Source organism: Eubalaena glacialis, chromosome 1 (assembly GCF_028564815.1).
Source record: "Eubalaena glacialis isolate mEubGla1 chromosome 1, mEubGla1.1.hap2.+ XY, whole genome shotgun sequence".
Taxonomy (NCBI): domain Eukaryota; kingdom Metazoa; phylum Chordata; class Mammalia; order Artiodactyla; family Balaenidae; genus Eubalaena; species Eubalaena glacialis.
Window position 1 is genome coordinate 198982961 of NC_083716.1, and position 18399 is coordinate 199001359.

General features: G+C 34.3%; 1 protein-coding gene across 1 annotated transcript; it reads right to left on the reverse strand.

Annotated features, from left to right (window-relative positions):
• Positions 1-316: 316 nt before the first annotated feature.
• Positions 317-17416, reverse strand: LOC133091774 (CCR4-NOT transcription complex subunit 2-like). The gene is given in 2 exon segments (XM_061191000.1): positions 317-1320; positions 17365-17416. Coding segments are annotated over 2 exon segments (1056 nt in total).
• Between the last annotated feature and the right edge of the window lie 983 nt (positions 17417-18399).

Sequence of the window (18399 nt, forward strand, 5' to 3'; positions counted from 1 at the left end):
TGGTATTTCTATGTCTGATTTTTTTTTTTGGGGGGATTGCAAGAGGGTATCTTTATTTTACAACTGAGTAGACACAAAAATATTTCAAATGTTACCAAGGCTTGTGAAAAATTACAAAATTTCTTAACTACAAAATTTTCCTAAACTACAGGTAAAATGAACTGTTTCCAGATACTCTCCTAGAGTTTAAATCAAGCCAAGGAGGTGGAGACCTTTTAAAAGACTCAGCAAATATCTGGCACGTTATTGGAATGGATGTACTGATACATATAAACAGATAAAAGAGGACACTTCTTTTTAAAATCTAGATTTATAGTTACACATTTGCACATGGAAAAAAATATACCTTAGCTACTTTCCTCCAGTTAAGACAGTCAAAGAAGTAATATGTTCCCCTCTCATATGTATTGGTTTTCATTGTTGGCTCCATGCCTGGTGCCCTGGTAATCCATATTCGTTCTTCTTTGTGGTATCTCCAATCACAGTTAAAAAGCTCTACTGCAGCTAAAAGTTGTAATACGTCTCCTCCATTCATGTAATAGAGATAGAAGAGAAGGTCTTCTCCGTATCGACCAAGTTTTATTGCAGCCAGCTTATCCCTAATGTGAATGTTCGTTAAGCACTCAGATGGAACATGGAAGTCTATGTCTTGAGGTCGACAAGGTGAAGATGCCCAGGGTGATGCAAATTTGGGGTAGAGATTTTCAGGAGAGTTCAGATTGAGGCCTAATGTTGTTAAGTCACTTCCTAATGCAAGATGTACCATTCCTGGGTCTGTCTCTGCTGCCCTGATAAATGTTAACAGGCCAATCATTCCAAACTGGTCTGTCACCACCCCTTGGGGAATGTTAGTAACCCGACCATCAGGTAACACCTAGATCCCTTTTTTCTGCTGGTTATTATTTTGTGTTGTTGAACTTTTATCTCCAGGGAATTTGGGTCCATCTGTACTTGAAGTTGTCTTGCCAGATGTATTCAAATTAGATTTACTGTCATCATTACTTGATGTTGGATCTTTATAACTGGAACCAGGTAACGCCAGAAAATCTTCGTTGTGTATTGAGAAGTCCTGGGATTGCTCATTTGCTGGTTTTGTTACCATTCCAACATAAGGAGCTCTTCCAGCCAAGGGGTTTATTAATGGAGTTGGGTTACCACTTCCTTCCCTTCTATTTCGGTCTGCTAATGCTGGAAAATCTGAAAGGTCCAATCCTGTCACATTTTCACTTCCATCTGTTCCATTAAAAATGTTACTTGATAAGGAGTTATTCATTCCAAATGCCTGATTCCTATGTCCGATTTTTTTGAAGAAGCCCCAAGCTGTTTCCCACAACAACTAAACATTTTATATTTCCAACAGCAACGTATGAAGGATCCATTCTCTCCACTTCATCTCTAACACTTGGTATTATCTATCTTTTTAATTTTATCCATTCTAGTAGTATCTCATAGTTTTGCTTTGCACTTACTAATTACTGATGACATTGAACATTATTTTATGTGCTGATTGGTTATTTCTGTGTCTTCTTTGGAGAAATGTCTATTCACATCCTTGCCCATTTTTAAAATTGGGTTATTTCTCTTTATTTTTGAATTGAAAGAGTTCTTTATATAATCTTGATAAAATTCTTATCAGATGTAGGATTTCAGATATTTTGTCTTGATCCATAACTGATCTTTTCTTTATGATGTCATTCAATCACAAACATTTTTTAATTTTGATGAAGTCTAATTTATCTAATATTTTGTGTCATGTATGCTTTTTGTAATACACCTAAGAAATCAGTGCCCAATTTAAGTAATGAAGATTTACCTCTGGCTTCCCTGGTAGCACAGTGGTTAAGAATCCAGCTGCCAATGCAGGGGACACGGGTTCGAGCCCTGGTCTGGGAAGATCCCACATGCCATGGAGCAACTAAGCCCGTGCGCCACAACTACTGAACCTGCACTCTAGAGCCCGTGAGCCACAACTACTGAAGCCCGCGTGCCTAGAGCCCATGCTCCGCAACAAGAGAAGCCACCGCAGTGAGAAGCCCGTCCACCACAACAAAGAGTAGCCCCTGCTCGCCGCAACTAGGGAAAGCCTGTGCACAGCAACGAAGACCCAATGCAGCCAAAAATAAATTAAAATAAATAAATTCTAAAAAAAGATTTACTCCTACCTTTTCTAGTTTTAGTTCCCCCCCCCCCACAGCTTTTTTGATGTAAAATTGACATGTAACTTTGTGATAAGTAAGTTCAAGGTGTGCAACATAATGATTTGATATATGTATATATTGTTAAATGATTACCACAATAAGGTTAGTAAACACATACATCATCTCAATAGCTACAATTTTTTTTTGTAAGAACTTTTAAAATCTACTCTCTTAGCAACTTTTAAATATACAATACAGTATTCTTAACTATAGTCCCCGTGCCATACATTACATTACCTGAATTTATTCACCTTATAGCTGGAAATTTTTACCCCTTGATCACCTTCACCAAACTATCCCATCATCCACCCCATGCCCCTGGCAACCACTAATCTGTTCTCTGCTTCTATGAGTTAGGTTTTTTTAATATTCCACAAATAAGTGGGAGCATACAGTATTTGTCTTTCTCTGTCTGACATATTTCACTTACCATAATGTCCTCAAGATTCATTCATGTTGGCACAAATGACAGGGTTTCTTTTTTCCCATGGCTGAATAACATTCATATATATATATTCTTTATTCATTCATCCATCAATTGACACTTAAGTTGTTTCCATGTCCTGGCAATTAATAAATAGTGCTGCAATAAACATAGAGATGAAGAAATCTCTTTGGTATAGTGATTTCATTTACTTTGAATATATACCCATAAGTGGAATTTCTGGATCATATGGTAGTTCGATTTTTAATATTTTGAGGAACATCTTACTGTTTTCCAGAGCGTTTATACCAGTTTACATTCCCACCAACAGTGTGCAAATGTACAGGATTTCTTTTCTCCTAATCTTCACCAGCATTTATAATTTCTTATGTTTTGATGTTAAACATCCTAGCAAGCGTGAAATGATATCTCATTGTGGTTTTGATTTTCATTTCCCTAATGATTAGTGATGTTGAGCACCTTTTCACATATTTGTTGGCCATCTACATATCTTCTTTGGAAAAATATCCATTCAGGTTCCTTGACCATTTTTTAATTGGATTTTTTTTTTTTTTTTTTTTTTTTTTTGCTATTGAGTTCTGTGAGTTCCTTATATATTTTGGATATCAATCACTTATCAGATATGTGTGAGTATTTTTGGCTCCCTTTATAAAATATTAGTTGACCATAAATGCATGGGTTTAGTTCTGGGCTCTCAATTCTGTTCCATTCGTATATGTGTCTGTTTTTATGCCAGTACCCTAGGGTTTTGATTATGGTATCTTTGTAATATACTTTGAAATCAAGAAGTGTAATGCCTCCAGCTTTGTTCTTCTTTCTAGGGAATGCATTGGCTATTCAGGGTCTTTTGTGGTTCCCTGTGAATTTTAGGATTGCTTTTTCTATATCTGTAAAAGATGCCATTGGAGTTTTGATAGGGATTGCATTGGCTCTATAGATTATTTTGGGTAGTATAGACATTTTAACAATATTACTTCTTCCAATCCAAGAATATGGGATATTTTTCCATTTGTTTGCATCTTCAGTTTCTTCCATCAGTGTCTTATACTTTTCCATTAAATTTATCCCTAAGTATTCTATTCTTTTTGATTGTATTGTAAACGAGATTGTTTTGTTAATCTCGCTTTCAGATATTTCATTATTAAGGTAGAGATATGCAACTGAATTTTTTATGTTGATTTGTATCCTGAAAATTTACTGAATTTCTTTATTAATTCAAACAGCTTTTGTTGTTATTAGGACTTTCTAAATATAAAATTGTGTCATTTGCAAATAGTGACAGCTTTACTTTTTCCTTTCCAATTTGGATGCCATTTGTTCTGGCTGGGACTTCTAATACTATGGTGAATAAAAGTGATGAGAGTGGGCATCCTAGTCTTGTTCCTGATCTTAGAGGAAAAGCTTGAAACCTCTCATCATTGAGTATGATGGAAGATCTGGGCTTGTCATATATGGCTTTTATTATGTTGAAGTATGTTTTTTCTATGCCCAATTTATTATGAGGGTTTTTATCATGAATAGATGTTGAATTTTGTCAGATGTTTTTTCTTCATCCATTGAGATAATCATGTGCTTTTTATATTCATTTCTATTATTGTGATGTATTACATTCATTGATTTTCATGTGTTGAACCAGCCTGCATCACAGAGATGACTCCCACTTGATCACTGTATATGATCCTTTTAATATGCTGTTGAACTCATTTTTCTAATAATTTGTTGAGAATATTTGCGTCTATATTCCTCAGAGATACTTTTTTGTAGTGTCCTTATATGGTTTTTGTATCAGAGTAATGCTGGTTTCATAAAATGTATTTGATATTATTCCCTCCTATTCAATTTTCTGTAAGAGTTTGAGAATGATTGGTATTAATTCATCTTTAAATGTTTGGTAGAATTCACCAGTGAAACTATATGGTCCTGGCCTTCTCTTACTTGGAAAGTTTTTGATTACTGATTGAATCTTCTTATTTGTTATTGTTCTATTCAGATTTTCAATTTTTTTCAAGATTCATTCTTGATAGGTTGTATGTTTCTGGAAACTTATCTATTTATTCTAGGTTATCCAGTATGTTGATGTATAATTGATGATAGTTGTTTCTTTCATATAATCTTGATTTCTTACTTACTTCTGTGTTTCTGGCAGCTCAGTAAGATTTTCCAATTAATCTTTTCTATCTTCCTACATTTATGTCCTTCAATGAAGTTCTACTCTTCCCTACTCTGATTTCTTTATGTTCATTTAGCTCGTTTGAAATGCTTTAATTATCTAATTTTATTTCACTCTTGTGACTACCACTGATTTTCACTCTTCAAAATATTACAGTGTTACTTTTCCTTGAACACTGACCAAAAACTTGATGATAACTTTAAACATTCCAGTATAGTTACTGCTTCCTTTTTTTTTTTTTTTTTGGTTGGTTTTTTTGTTTTACTTTATGTGAGAACAGAATTTTACCTAATCTTAAAATATCTGTGCTCAAATTTACTGATTGTACTGGTGGTTGGTACATATTCTCACCATTTTTTCTTCCAGTTTTATTCAGATATAATTGACATATAACACTGTATAAGTTTAAGATGTACAGCATAATGATTTGACTTACACACATCATGAAATGATTACCACAATAGATTTGATGAACATCCATTATCTCATTGAAGAAATGGAAAACTTTCCTTGTGATTAGAACTCTTAGAATCGTCACCATTTTAAAAAATATACCTCCCTTTATAAGGTGGAGCTTAGTTCACTACACTTTGAATATAGACTAGACTGAGTAAGCCACTTCCAAATAATAGCATATCAAAAGAGAAAAATGGCAAGTTTGAAGTGGAGAAACCTGGCAGACACTTAGCCAAGTGATCAAGTTAACATCACCAGCGATGTCATATCAATAATATATGCACACTACCTCTGTAGTATTTCTTTCCCAAACTCTATGACTTCAATATAATCATGAAAAAAAAAAATCAGACAAGCCAAAAATTGAGGAACATTCTACAAAATACATGACACAAATACCTGACTTTCAGAAGTATCGGGGCTGTAAAAAAACAAATAAAAACTGAGAAACTATCACAGATTGGAGGAGACTAAGGAAACATGATGATGAACTACAAGGTGATATCTTGGTTTGAATCCTGAAATAATAAAGATATTATTGAAAAACTGGTGAAATATTTTAAAAAGTCTGTATTTAGTATAGCATACCAATGTTAATTGCTTAGTTTTGATGAATATAACATGCTTATGTTGATAATAATACCAAAGAAACCTAGATGAAAAGTAAAATGGAGCACTCTACACTATCTTCTTAACACTTTGGTAAACCTAAAATTATTTAAACATAAAATTACAAACAAAAGAAAGTAATACCATATCCACAAGTGGGTAGTCTCAGAATTGTAAAGATTAAAATTTTACCGAAATATCTTATCAGTAAAAGAAGTTTAATTTAATACATATATATATATATATATATATATATTTATATATAATATTTATGGCAGAATTTGAAAATTGGTTATAAAAATTATATGGAATAATAAATCACAAGCTTTGTTAAAAAAAGAATATATATATGTGTATTTTGTACATATATTAATTCAATGTTATACATATTTTACAATAATATATAACTATTACTTACATAATTAATAATTATATATAAAATGGTATATATACAATAACATACATAATTAAGACACTAAAGTATTGTTCCAGGAAGGGTTAATTGTATGTTATTTGTCCCCTGCTGACTAATACAACTTTAGCTTGTGCAACTGCGCTCTTTATTTCTTACTCTTCTGGCACACTGATCTTAGAATTGGCCAGTGTCTTTCCCGTCAGTCCTGTTTGATGTTCCTTGAATAATCCCCACTTCACCTTGTTAAGTCCAACCCACTCTTCTAGTCTAAAATAAAAAGCAATTTCTTAGGTCTTTTACTGGCTGGATAAGGACCGATAATCAATGTTATAAAAATACTTTTCCTCTGTAATACTTACTAAAATGGCAATTTTATACTTATCTATATAAGTATCTTCTAAAGATATGACTTCTAATATTAGTTTACTAGGACTGCCAAAACAAAATACCACAAACAAGATGGCTTAAACCACAGAAATGTATTTTCTCACAGTTCTGGAGGCTAGCCAAGATCAAGATGTTGCCATGTTTGATTTCACTTGAGGCTTATCTCCTTGGCTCCCAGCCAATTGACTTCTCCTTTGTCCTCACACTGCATTTCCTCAGTGCACACATTCCTGATATCTCTGTCTCTTCCTGTAAGTACATCAGCTATATTTGATTAAGGCCCCACCTTGATGGATTCATTTTAACTTAGTCACCTCTTTAAAGACTTTATCTCCAAATATGATTACATTCTTAGATATTGGGGGTTGGGACTTCAACATATGAATGCTGGGGGGAACACATTTCAGCCCATGACATTCCCCATTTGATGGGCTTCATGAAGATGTGGCACATGCCTGTCTTGTCCATACCTTTATGTAGTTTTTGAATGAATGAATGAAATATGTATAAATGACCATTGCCCCATAAATGGAAGTTGTGACTGCTTTTATTTACAATATAGTCTAAATTAAAATGACTGCCTCAATTTATAAGCAATTGAACAGCTTAAATCAGGTAGAAATGCATTCTCAAACTAAGGCAATGATAGTTATTTTGAAGCTAAGTATAATACTAATGTCACTAAGGTGACAATTCTGTCATTTCTCATTTTTCTATTTATGGATTTTAAAAGTAATACCATCAAAGCAAAAAAAAATTTCAATGTCCTTAGATTATGCCAACCCATATGTTCTTTTTTTAAAAAACATCTTTATTGGAATTTAATTGCTTTACATTGTTGTGTAAGTTTCTGCTGATTTACATTGTTGTGTTAGTTTCTGCTGATTCACTTTGTATAACAAAGTGAATCAGCTATACATATACATATATCCCCATATCCCATCGTTCTTGCATCTCCCTCCCAACCTCCCTCTCCCACCCCTCTAGGGAGTCACAAAGCACGGAGATGATCTCCCTGTGCTATATAGTTGCTTAGCTATCTATTTTACATTTGGTAATGCATATATGTCAGTGCCACTCTCTCACTTCGTCCCAGCTTACGCTTCCCCCTCCCTGTACTCAAGTCCATTCTCTATGTCTGCATCTTTATTCCTGTGCTGCCCCTTGGTTCTTCAAGGACCTTTTTTTTTAAAATTCCATATATATGTGTTAGCATACGGTATTTGTTTTTCTCTTTCTGACTTATTTCACTCTGTATGACAAGACTCTAGTCCCATCCACCTCACTACAAATAACTCCATTTCGTTTCTTTTTATGGCTGAGTAATATTCCATTGTATATATGTGCCACATCTTCTTTATCCATTTACCTGTCGATGGACACTTAGGTTTCTTCCATGTCCTGGCTTTTGTAAATAGTGCTACAATGAAAATTATGGTACATAACTCTTTTTGAATTATGGTTTTCTCAAGGTATATGCCCAGTAGTGGGATTGCTGGGTCATATGATAGTTCTAGTTTTTGTTTTAAGGAACCTCCATACTGTTCTCCATAGTGGCTGTATCAATTTACATTCCCACCAACAGTGCAAGAGGGTTCCCTTTTACCCAAACCCTCTCCAGCATTTATTGTTTGTAGACTTTTTGAAGATGGCCATTATGACTGGTGTGAGGTGATACCTCGTTGTAGTTTTGATTTGCATTTCTCTAATGATTAGTGACGTTGAGCATCCTTTCATGTGCTTGTTGGCAATCTGTATATCTTCTTTGGAGAAATGTCTATTTAGGTCTTCTGCCCATTTTTGGATCGGATTGTTTGCTTTTTGTTATTGAGCTGCATGAGCTGCTTATATATTTTGGAGATTAAACCTTTCACAGTTGCTTCATTTGCAAATATTTTCTCCCTTTCTGAATGTTGTCTTTTCATCTTGTTTATAGTTTCCTTTGCTGCACAAAAGCGTTTAAGTTTCATTAGGTCCCATTTGTTTATTTTTGTTTTTATTTCCATTTCTCTAGGAGGTGGGTCAAAAAGAATCTTGCTGTGACTTATGTCATAGAGTGTTCTCCCTATGTTTTCCTCTAAGAGTTTTATAGTGTCTAGCCTTACATTTAGGTCTGTAATCCATTTTGAGTTTACCTTTGTGTATGGTGTTAGGGAGTGTTCTGATTTCTTTCTTTTACATGTAACTATCAGTTTTCCCAGCAACACTGATTGAAGAGGCTGTCTTTTCTCCACTGTATGTTCTTGCCTGCTTTATCAAAGATAAGTGCATGGGTATATCTCTGGGCTTTGTATCCTGTTCTATTGATCTATATTTCTGTTTTTGTGCCAGTACCATACTGTCTTGATTACTGTACCTTTGTAGTATAGTCTGAAGTCAGGAAGCCTGATTCTTCCAACTCCATTTTTCTTTCTCAAGATGGCTTTAGCTCCTAAGGGTCTTTTGTGTTTCCATACAAATTGTGAAATGTTTTGTTCTAGTTCTGTGAAAAATGCCATTGGTATTTGATAGGGATTGCATTGAACCTGTAGATTGCTTTGGGTAGTATAGTCATTTTCACAATGTTGATTCTTCCAGCCCAAGAACATGGTATACCTCTCCATCTCTTTGTATTGTCTTTAATTTCTTTCATCAGTGTTTTATAGTTTTCTGCATACAGGTCTTTTGTCTCCTTATATCGGTTTATCCCTAGGTATTTTATTCTTTTTGTTGCAATGGTAAATGGGAGTGTTTCCTTAATTTCTCTTTCAGATTTTTCATCATTAGTGTATAGGAATGCAATCGCTTTCTGTGCATTAATTTTGTATCCTGCTACTGTATCAATTTCATTGATTAACCCTAGTAGTTTTCTGGTAGCATCTTTAGGATTCTCTATGTATAGTATCATGTCATCTGCAAACAGTGACAGTTTTACTTCTTCTTTTTCAATTTGGATTCCTTTATTTCTTTTTCTTCTTTGGTTGCTATGGTTAAAACTTCCAAAACTATGTTGAATAATAGTGGTGAGAGTGGACAACCTTTTCTTGTTGCTGATCTTAGTGGGAATGGTTTCAGTTTTTTACCATTGAGAATGATGTTAGCTGTGGGTTTGTCATATATGGCCTTTATTATGTTGAGGTACGTTCCTTCTATGCCTACTTTCTGGAGAGTTTTTATCATATATGGGTGTTGAATTTTGTCAAAAGGTTTTTCTGCATCTATTGAGATTATCATATGGTTTTATCCTTCAGTTTGTTAATATGGTGTATCACATTGATTGATTTGCATATATTGAAGAATCCTTGCATTCCTGGGATAAAGTCCACTTGATCATGGCATTTGATCCTATTAATGTGATGTAGGATTCTGTTTGCTAGTATTTTGTTGAGGATTTTTGCATCTACATTCATCAGTGATATTGGCCTGTAGTGTTCTTTTTTTGTGACATCTTTGTCTGGTTTTGGTATCAGGTTGATGGTGGCCTTGTAGAATGAGTTTGGGAGTGTTCCTCCCTCTTGCTATATTTTGGAAGAGTTCGAGAAGGATGGGTGTTAGCTCTTCTCTAAATGTTTGATAGAATTCATCTGTGAAGCCACCTGGTCCTGGGCTTTTGTTTGTTGGAAGATTTTTAATCACAGTTTCAATTTCATTGCTTGTGATTAGTCAGTTCATATTTTCTATTTCTTCCTGGTTCAGTCTTGGAAGGTTGTGCTTTTCTAAGAATTTGTCCATTTCTTCCAGGATGTCCATTTTGTGGCATATAGTTGCTTGTAGTTAATCTCTCATGATCCTTTGTATTTCTGAAGCGTCAGTTGTTGCTTCTCTCCTTTTTCATTTCTAACTCTGTTAATTTGCGTCTTTTCCGTATTTTTCTTGATGAGTCTGGCTAATGTTTATCAATTTTTTTTATCTTCTCAAAGGAACAGCTTTTAGTTTTATTGATTTTTGCTGTCATTTCCCTCATTTCTTTTTCATTTCTGATCTGATCTTTATGATTTCTTTCTTTCTGCTAACTTAGGTTTTTTTTGTTCTTCTTTCCCTAATTGATTTAGGTGTAAGATTAGGTTGTTTATTTGAGATTTATCTAGTTTCTTGAGGTAGGGTTGTATTGCTATAAACTTCCCTCTTAGAACTGCTTTTGCTGCATCCCATAGGTTTTGGGTCATCGTGTTTACATTGTCATTTGTTTGTAGGCATTTTTTGATTTCCTCTTTGATTTCTTCAGTGATCTATTGGTTATTTAGTAGCACATTATTTAGCCTCCATGTGTTTGTATTTTTTACATTTTTTTCCTGTAATTTATATCTAGTTTCATAGTGTTGTGGTCAGAAAAGATACGTGATACGATTTCAGTTTTCTTAAATTTACCAAGGCTTGATTTGTGATGCAAGATATGATCTATCCTGGAGAATGTTCCGTGAGCACTTGAGAAGAAAGTGTATTCTGTTGTTTTTGGATGGAATGTCTTATACATATCAATTAAATCCATCTTGTTTAATAGGTCATTTAAAGCTTGTGTTTCCTTATTTATTTTCATTTTGTTGATTTTTCCATTGGTGAAAATGTGGTGTTAAAGTCCCCTACTATAATTGTGTTACTGTCACTTTCCCCTTTTATGACTGTTAGCATTTGCCTTATGTATTGAGGTGCTCCTATGTTGGGTGCATAAATATTTACAATTGTTCTATTTTCTTCTTGGATTGATCCCTTGATCATTATGTAGTGGCCTTCTTTGTCTCTTGTAATAGTCTATTTTAAAGTCTATTTTGTCTGATATGAAAATTGCTACTTCAGCTTTCTTTTGATTTCCATTTGCATGGAATATCTTTTTCCGTCTCCTCATTTTCAGTCTGTGTGTGTCCCTAGGTCTGAAATGGGTCTCTTGTAGACAGCATATATATGGGTCTTGTTTTTGTATCCATTCAGCCAGTCTATGTCTTTTGGTTGGAGCATTTAATCCATTTATATTTAAGGTAATTATTGATATGTATGTTCCTATGACCATTTTCTTAATTGTTTTGGGTTTGTTATTGTAAGTCTTTTCCTTTTCTTGTGTTTCCTGCCTAGAGAAGTTCCTTTAGCATTTGCTGTAAAGCTGGTTAGGTGGTTCTGAATTCTCTTAGCTTTTGCTTGTCTGTAAAGGCTTTAATTTCTCCATGAAATCTGAATGAGATCCTTGCTGGATAGAGTAATCTTGGTTGTAGGTTTTTCCCTTTCATCATTTTAAATATATCCTGCCACTCTCTTCTAGCTTGCAGAGTTTCTGCTGAAAGAGCAGCTGTTAACCTTATGGGGATTCCCTTGTATGTTATTTGTTGCTTTTCCCTTGCTGCTTTTAATATGTTTTCTTTTTATTTAATTTTTGATAGTTTGATTAATATGTGTCTAGGCGTGTTTCTCCTTGGATTTATCGTTTGGGACTCTCTGTGCTTCCTGGAGTTTATTGACTATTTCCTTTCCCATATTAAGGAAAATTTCAACTATAATCTCTTCATATATTTTCTCAGTCTCTTTTTTTTTCTCTTCTTCTTTTGGAACCCCTATAATTCGAATGTCGGCGCATTTAATATTGTCCCAGAGGTCTCTGAGAATGTCCTCCAGTCTTTTCATTCTTTTTTCTTTTTTCTGCTCTGCGGTAGTTATTTCCACTATTTTATCTTGCAGGTCATTTTTCCATTCTTCTGCCTTGGTTATTCTGCTATTGATTCCTTCTAGAGAATTTTTAATTTCGTTTATTGTGTTGTTCATCATTGTTTGTTTGGTCTTTAGTTCTTGTAGGTCCTTATTAAACGTTTCTTGTATTTTCCCCATTCTATTTCCAGGATTTTGAATCACCTTTGCTATTATTACTTTCAGTTCTTTTCATGTAGACTGCCTATTTCCTCTGCATTTGTTTGGCCTGGTGGGTTTTTACCTTGCTCTTTCATCTGCTGCATATTTCTCTGTTTTCTCATTTTGCTGAACTTACTGTGTTTGGGGTGTCCTTTTCGCAGGCTGCAGGTTCGTAGTTCCTGTTGTTTTTGGAGTTTGCCCCCAGTGGGTAAGGTTTGTTCAGTGGGTTGTGTAGGTTTCCTGGTTGAGGTGACTGGTGCCTGTGTTCTGGCGGATGAGGCTGGATCTTGTTTTTCTAGTGGGCAGGACCACGTCCAGTGGTGTGTTTTGGGGTGTCTGTGAATATTATGATTTTAGGCAACCTCTCTCTTAATGGGTGGGGTTGTGTTCCTGTCTTGCTAGTTGTTTGGCGTGGGGTGTCCAGCACTGGAGCTTGCTTGTCATTGAGTGGAGCTGGGTCTTAGCATTGAGATGGAGATCTCTGGGAGAGCTCTTGATGATTGATATTACGTGGGTCTGGGAGGTCTCTGGTGGTCCAGTGTCCTGAACTCAGTTCTCCTACCTCAGTGCCTCAGGCCTGACAGCCAGCCAGAGCACCAAGACCCTGTCAGCCACATGGCTGCTAGTGTTGGAGGGTATCCTGCAGAGACGGGGCATGGCTGTGGCTCACCACAAGGACAAGGACACTGGTAGCAGAAGTTCTGGGAAGTACTCCTTGGCGTGAGCCCTCCTGGAGTCCACCATTAGCCCCACCAAAGAGCCTGTGGCCTTCAGTACTGGGTCCAACCCATATGTTCTTGAACTAGGTTTCTGAAGCTCGTTCCTTAAGAGACTTTAGTTTATGCTTTTCTTGAGCTGTCTCCTTGTTAGTAGGCAATCATTTTCCTGTCTGTATTTTTTTAACAGTTCTTATCTAAAAATTGGCTTTTTAAAAGTTTTATTGTGTCTTGTTTTAAAAAACATCGAAAATTAATATATAATTTTATTTTAATAACATACTGGCATGGACTTAAAACAATCCCAAAGGAACATACAGTCAAGGAATATACAAATTACATGAAATGTTCATCTGTGCATGTATTTTCAGTAAAATTTTATTAAAGTAATATTTACACAGAAAATTGTTTGTGTTAAGTTCATAGCTCAATTCCTTTTTATTAAGTAAAATCACTAATGTAATCAGCATCCAAATGAGAAATATAACCAGCTTTCTCTAATGCCTCCCTCAAGTTGGTAACCTCCTTCCAAGCTAATACCTTTCATGACTTTTACCTCCACAGGCTTTTCTTTAGAGGTTTCAAATTTTATGCAAATTGAATTATACTTTTTATACTCTTTTAAGTCTAGCTTCGTTTGCAAACATTCATTCAGGAGTACGCTTACAAATCCATCCGTATTGTTGCACATAGCAATAGTTTGTATAGTAAATATATTTTAATTTACCCATCCTATTGTCGATGAATATTTGGGGTGTTTCTATTGTTTATTTTTCCTTATTTGACATAAATGCTATTGGAATTCTTGTACATGTGTTTGGTATAAATATATACTTATGTTGGTCCTACACCTATTAGTAGAATTTCTGGGTCATGATATATACATATTTTCACTATTAACAAATTCTGCCAAAGTGGCAATACAGTTTCCATTTTGCTCTTTCTTGGGATATTCACCCTTAAAACCCACCACCGTACTTTGAGAAAGTTAAGATACAACTCTAGTTGATATCTCACTTTAAAGTGCACATCAGCCACCCAAAATGTGAGTGAGAAAATCCTTAGATGAATCCAATTCCCAACCTTCATGACACCCTGATTCATGCCAAGTGAAGAAGAGAAGAGCAGTCCCCACTGACCTGCCCAAATTGCAGATTTGCAAGCAAATATATACATTGCCATTGTTTTGATCCACTAAATTTTGGAGGGGTTTGTTATGCAGCAATCAATAATTGGAAAGGGGGAAATTTCGTTGACTAGCTTGTAGATGATGATAATGAAATAGTAAAAGATATATCTTCTATAATTGAGACATGTCTAGATAGTCATATATTTGGTATATTTCCATGAATATCTATCTATTTTAGACTTTATTCTGATGTGACACAATGTCACACAATTTCTCAAAGTATATTATATTTGTCAATCATTTTTATCAGCAAAATGATCAGGACTATAAAATTTATTTTTACCTTATAACTTAAGAAGAGAAAATAGAATGAACATTTATATTTTTAAATATTTTAAAAGCAGGAATTAATGCCACTAAGTATTTCTATATGAAAACTAGCAATTGCTTTAGTCATATATTTCATTTATTTATTTGTAAAAGTGTTCTCCCCTTTCTGAACATGAACTGAACTTTTTATTTCTAAAAATAATTATCTTAATTGCGATCTTTTAAATTATGTGATTGAATAGTTTCAGGGTATCATATAATAAAGTGCTATTAAAAAATTTCAAAATATATTACAGAAATATACCTGTTATGAGTTTTGTATGATATTTATCTGAAATTTTAGCCAAAAACTCTGTCTCCCTCTGTCTCTGTCTCTTTTTCTCAAAAAGGCATCAAGCCAAAAAGAAAAAAATTTCTATTTTAAAAGAAGGTTATAATCTAGACTTTTTAAACAAAGCTTTGATGCAATATAATTCAAGCAATAAAATATGCCCATTTTAAAAGTGAGTTGACAAATGTATATGCTTATGTAACCAGCACTACAACCAAAGTATAGAATGCATTCATAACAACGAAAATTTCCTTAGTGACCTTTTTCTTCATCTGCTGTCTACACACGGCAGATGATGTGTGTAGATGTCTATACACATCTACCTAGATCTAAGCAACCACTGATCTGCTATCACTACAGATTAGATTTGTTTTACCTAGAGCTACTTATAAATGGAATCATACAGCATGAACTCTTGTATGTTTGGTTTTTTGCTCTTTATAAACTTGTTGGGATTTAGTCATAATCTTTTTTAGTCATATATTTAGGAGTGTAATTATTTAGTCATTTATAAAAGACATGTCAAACTTTGCAAGAAACTGCCACACTGGTTTTCCAAAGTGGTTTTAACCCTATTCATTCTCACTGGGAACATTCCTCCTGCTCCATGTCTTTGCCAACACTTGGTAGTGTCAATGTTTTTAATATCAGCCATTATATTATTAGTGGGTGTACAGTGGTATCTCTTTGTGGTTTTAGTTAACATTTGCCTAATGACTAACATTGTTGAGCATGTTTTCTAGTCCTTATCAGTCAACTGTGTATCTTATTCCATGAAGTACCTGTTCAGATATTTTGCACATTTTTATTGGGTTATTTTTCATTATTGAGTTCTAAGAGTTTTATGCAATTTAGATACTAGTAATTTTCCAGACACATGTATTATTGTATTGTGGATATTTTCATCCACTCTATAGCTTCATTTAAAAAATTTCTTAACTTTATAATTTTTCAGATCAGAATATTTTAGTATTTGTGAACTCCAATTTTACATTTCTTCTTTTAGGGTTTGGACTTTGTTTTACGGTTTTCTTTTATTATTTTGCCTACTTCATGGTTATGAAGATTTATTCCTATATTTTCTTCTACAAAGTTAATAGTTTTAGTTTTTACCATTTATGTTTCATTTTGAGTTTTTGTTGGAATATCTGGGGATTTCAGCACTATTTGTTGAAAATACTAACTTTTTGCCTTTAAATTGCCTGGGCCCTTTTGTAAAATATCAGTTCACTTTATGGGTCTATTTCAGACTCTACTCTGTTCAATCAATTTATATTTCTATCCTTAATCCAGCAAACAGTATTGATTACTATAGCACAATAATATATTTTTAAGTCAGGAGTTTTTGACTATTTAATGTTTTTGCATTGCTACATAAATTTAGTATTCATTTATCCTTGTCTTCGTTAGACCCTTGTGATTTTGACTGGGATTGTATTGAATCTACACTTCAATTCAGGGAGAATTTTCATCTTAAAAATATGGATTTTTGATAAATTTATTTAAACCTTTATTTCTCTCAGCAATGTTTTATAATTTTCAAGTTTGAATCTTGCACAAGTTTGTTAAATTCTTCTGAATTTGATTTTTAATGGTATTATGAGACACCTTTAAAATCTGTATTTCTGATTGTTTATTGCTAATATATAGAAATGTAACTGATATTTTATATTTAACTTGTGTTCAGAGATCTTTTTTACTGATTAACTCACTGACTAAACTTTCTAATTAATTCTGGTAGGTTTTATTTTGTAGTTTCCTTAGAAGTTTCTATATACACATTTCTGCCTCTTGGCATGTCTAGAAACTTTTTTTTTTTTTTTTGGCTGCATTGGATCTTTGTTGCTGCTTGCAGGCTTTCTCTGGTTGCGGCAAGCAGAGGCTACTTTTCATTGCGGTGCACGGGCTTCTCATTATGGTGGCTACTCTTGTTGCAGAGCACGGTCTCTAGGCATGTGGGCTTCAGTAGTTGTGGCGTGTGGGCTCAGTAGTTGTGGCTTGCAGGCTCTAGAGTGCAGGCTCAGTAGTTGTGGCACATGGGCTTAGTTGCTCTGCAGCATGTGGGAACCTCCCGGACCAGGGATCGAATCCGTGTCCCCTGCATTGACAGGCGGATTCTTAACCACTGTGCCACCAGGGAAGTCCCTAGAAACTTTTCTTTAATACCAAACACTGAAAATATTATAATTTTAAATGTTTAAATTTTATGTTTTCCATTATATAAGGAGATCTGAAGTTTTAATTTTAAGGCAGTTACATTATTTGCAGGTCATTTTGATTCTTTTGAGACCTGTTTTTAAACTTTGTTAACACAGGACTAAAATAGATGTTACTCCATGTATATTTCAGCCTTATACTGAAACGTACCTTCTTGAGGTTTGTTTTTAAATATCCCATTTGCTGCCCAAGGATTCTCCATCCTGGCTGGTCAGAACTTGAAAGTCTCTCCAACCTGTGTGAGATCTGGGAATGGTTCAGTTTACAATTTTCCATTGTGTGTGTGTGTGTGTGTGTGTGTAGGTGTGAAATTTCACCTTATGCTTGTGCAGTTCAATATAAAGCAAAGATCCTCTGCATATCTCTGAGGCTTTTTTCTATGTATTTCCTTGCTAGAACTCTGCCTTATAACTTCCAGCTACTTCAGCCTCCCCAAATGTCAATTATCTGTTTTAACTCAGTGAGATTATCAGGCTCTTTTTGAATACATGCTCCTTGTCCTTGAATTTCTGAAATTGCCTTCAGGCATAAAGCCAGGGCAATCAGAGGGCTTGTTTCCTTTGTTTCCATCTCTCAGGGATAACAATCTGTTCCTTCCTCTTGTCCAAAGTCTAGTATACTTTCAAATATAAGCTACAATATTTGATGTGACATTTAATCATAATACCTAAGCACTTTTTTGCTCATTTCTATACTTTGTGTCCTGAAGATTGTTGCCTTTTTATAAAAAATTACATCTGGAATCAGACTTTGCCATTAACAATGATCAAAATTTTTCTGGCAATAGTTGGTCACAGTAATTGTCATGTTATCTTAGAAAATTTTCTATAATAACTCAAGTAGCTTTTCTTCCAAAAACAAGATAGACCGTTTTCCTGAGATACTAGGCTACCTATTATTATATTTCTTTAATGTGTTCTTATTCTTTTAAGAGCATCATATTAAATATGAATGAATTATATTATTATGTATAGTGGGGGATTGATAGTTAACTAATGACATTCTGTGATAGCTATATTAAAAATCAGAAGTATTAAAACAAATGGAGGGCTTATTAAAAAACTAAAAATAGAACTAATGTATGACCCAGATATCCCACTACTGGGTAAATACCCAGAGAAAACCGTAATTCAAAAAGACACATGCACCCCAATGTTCATTACAGCACTATTTACAATAGCCAGG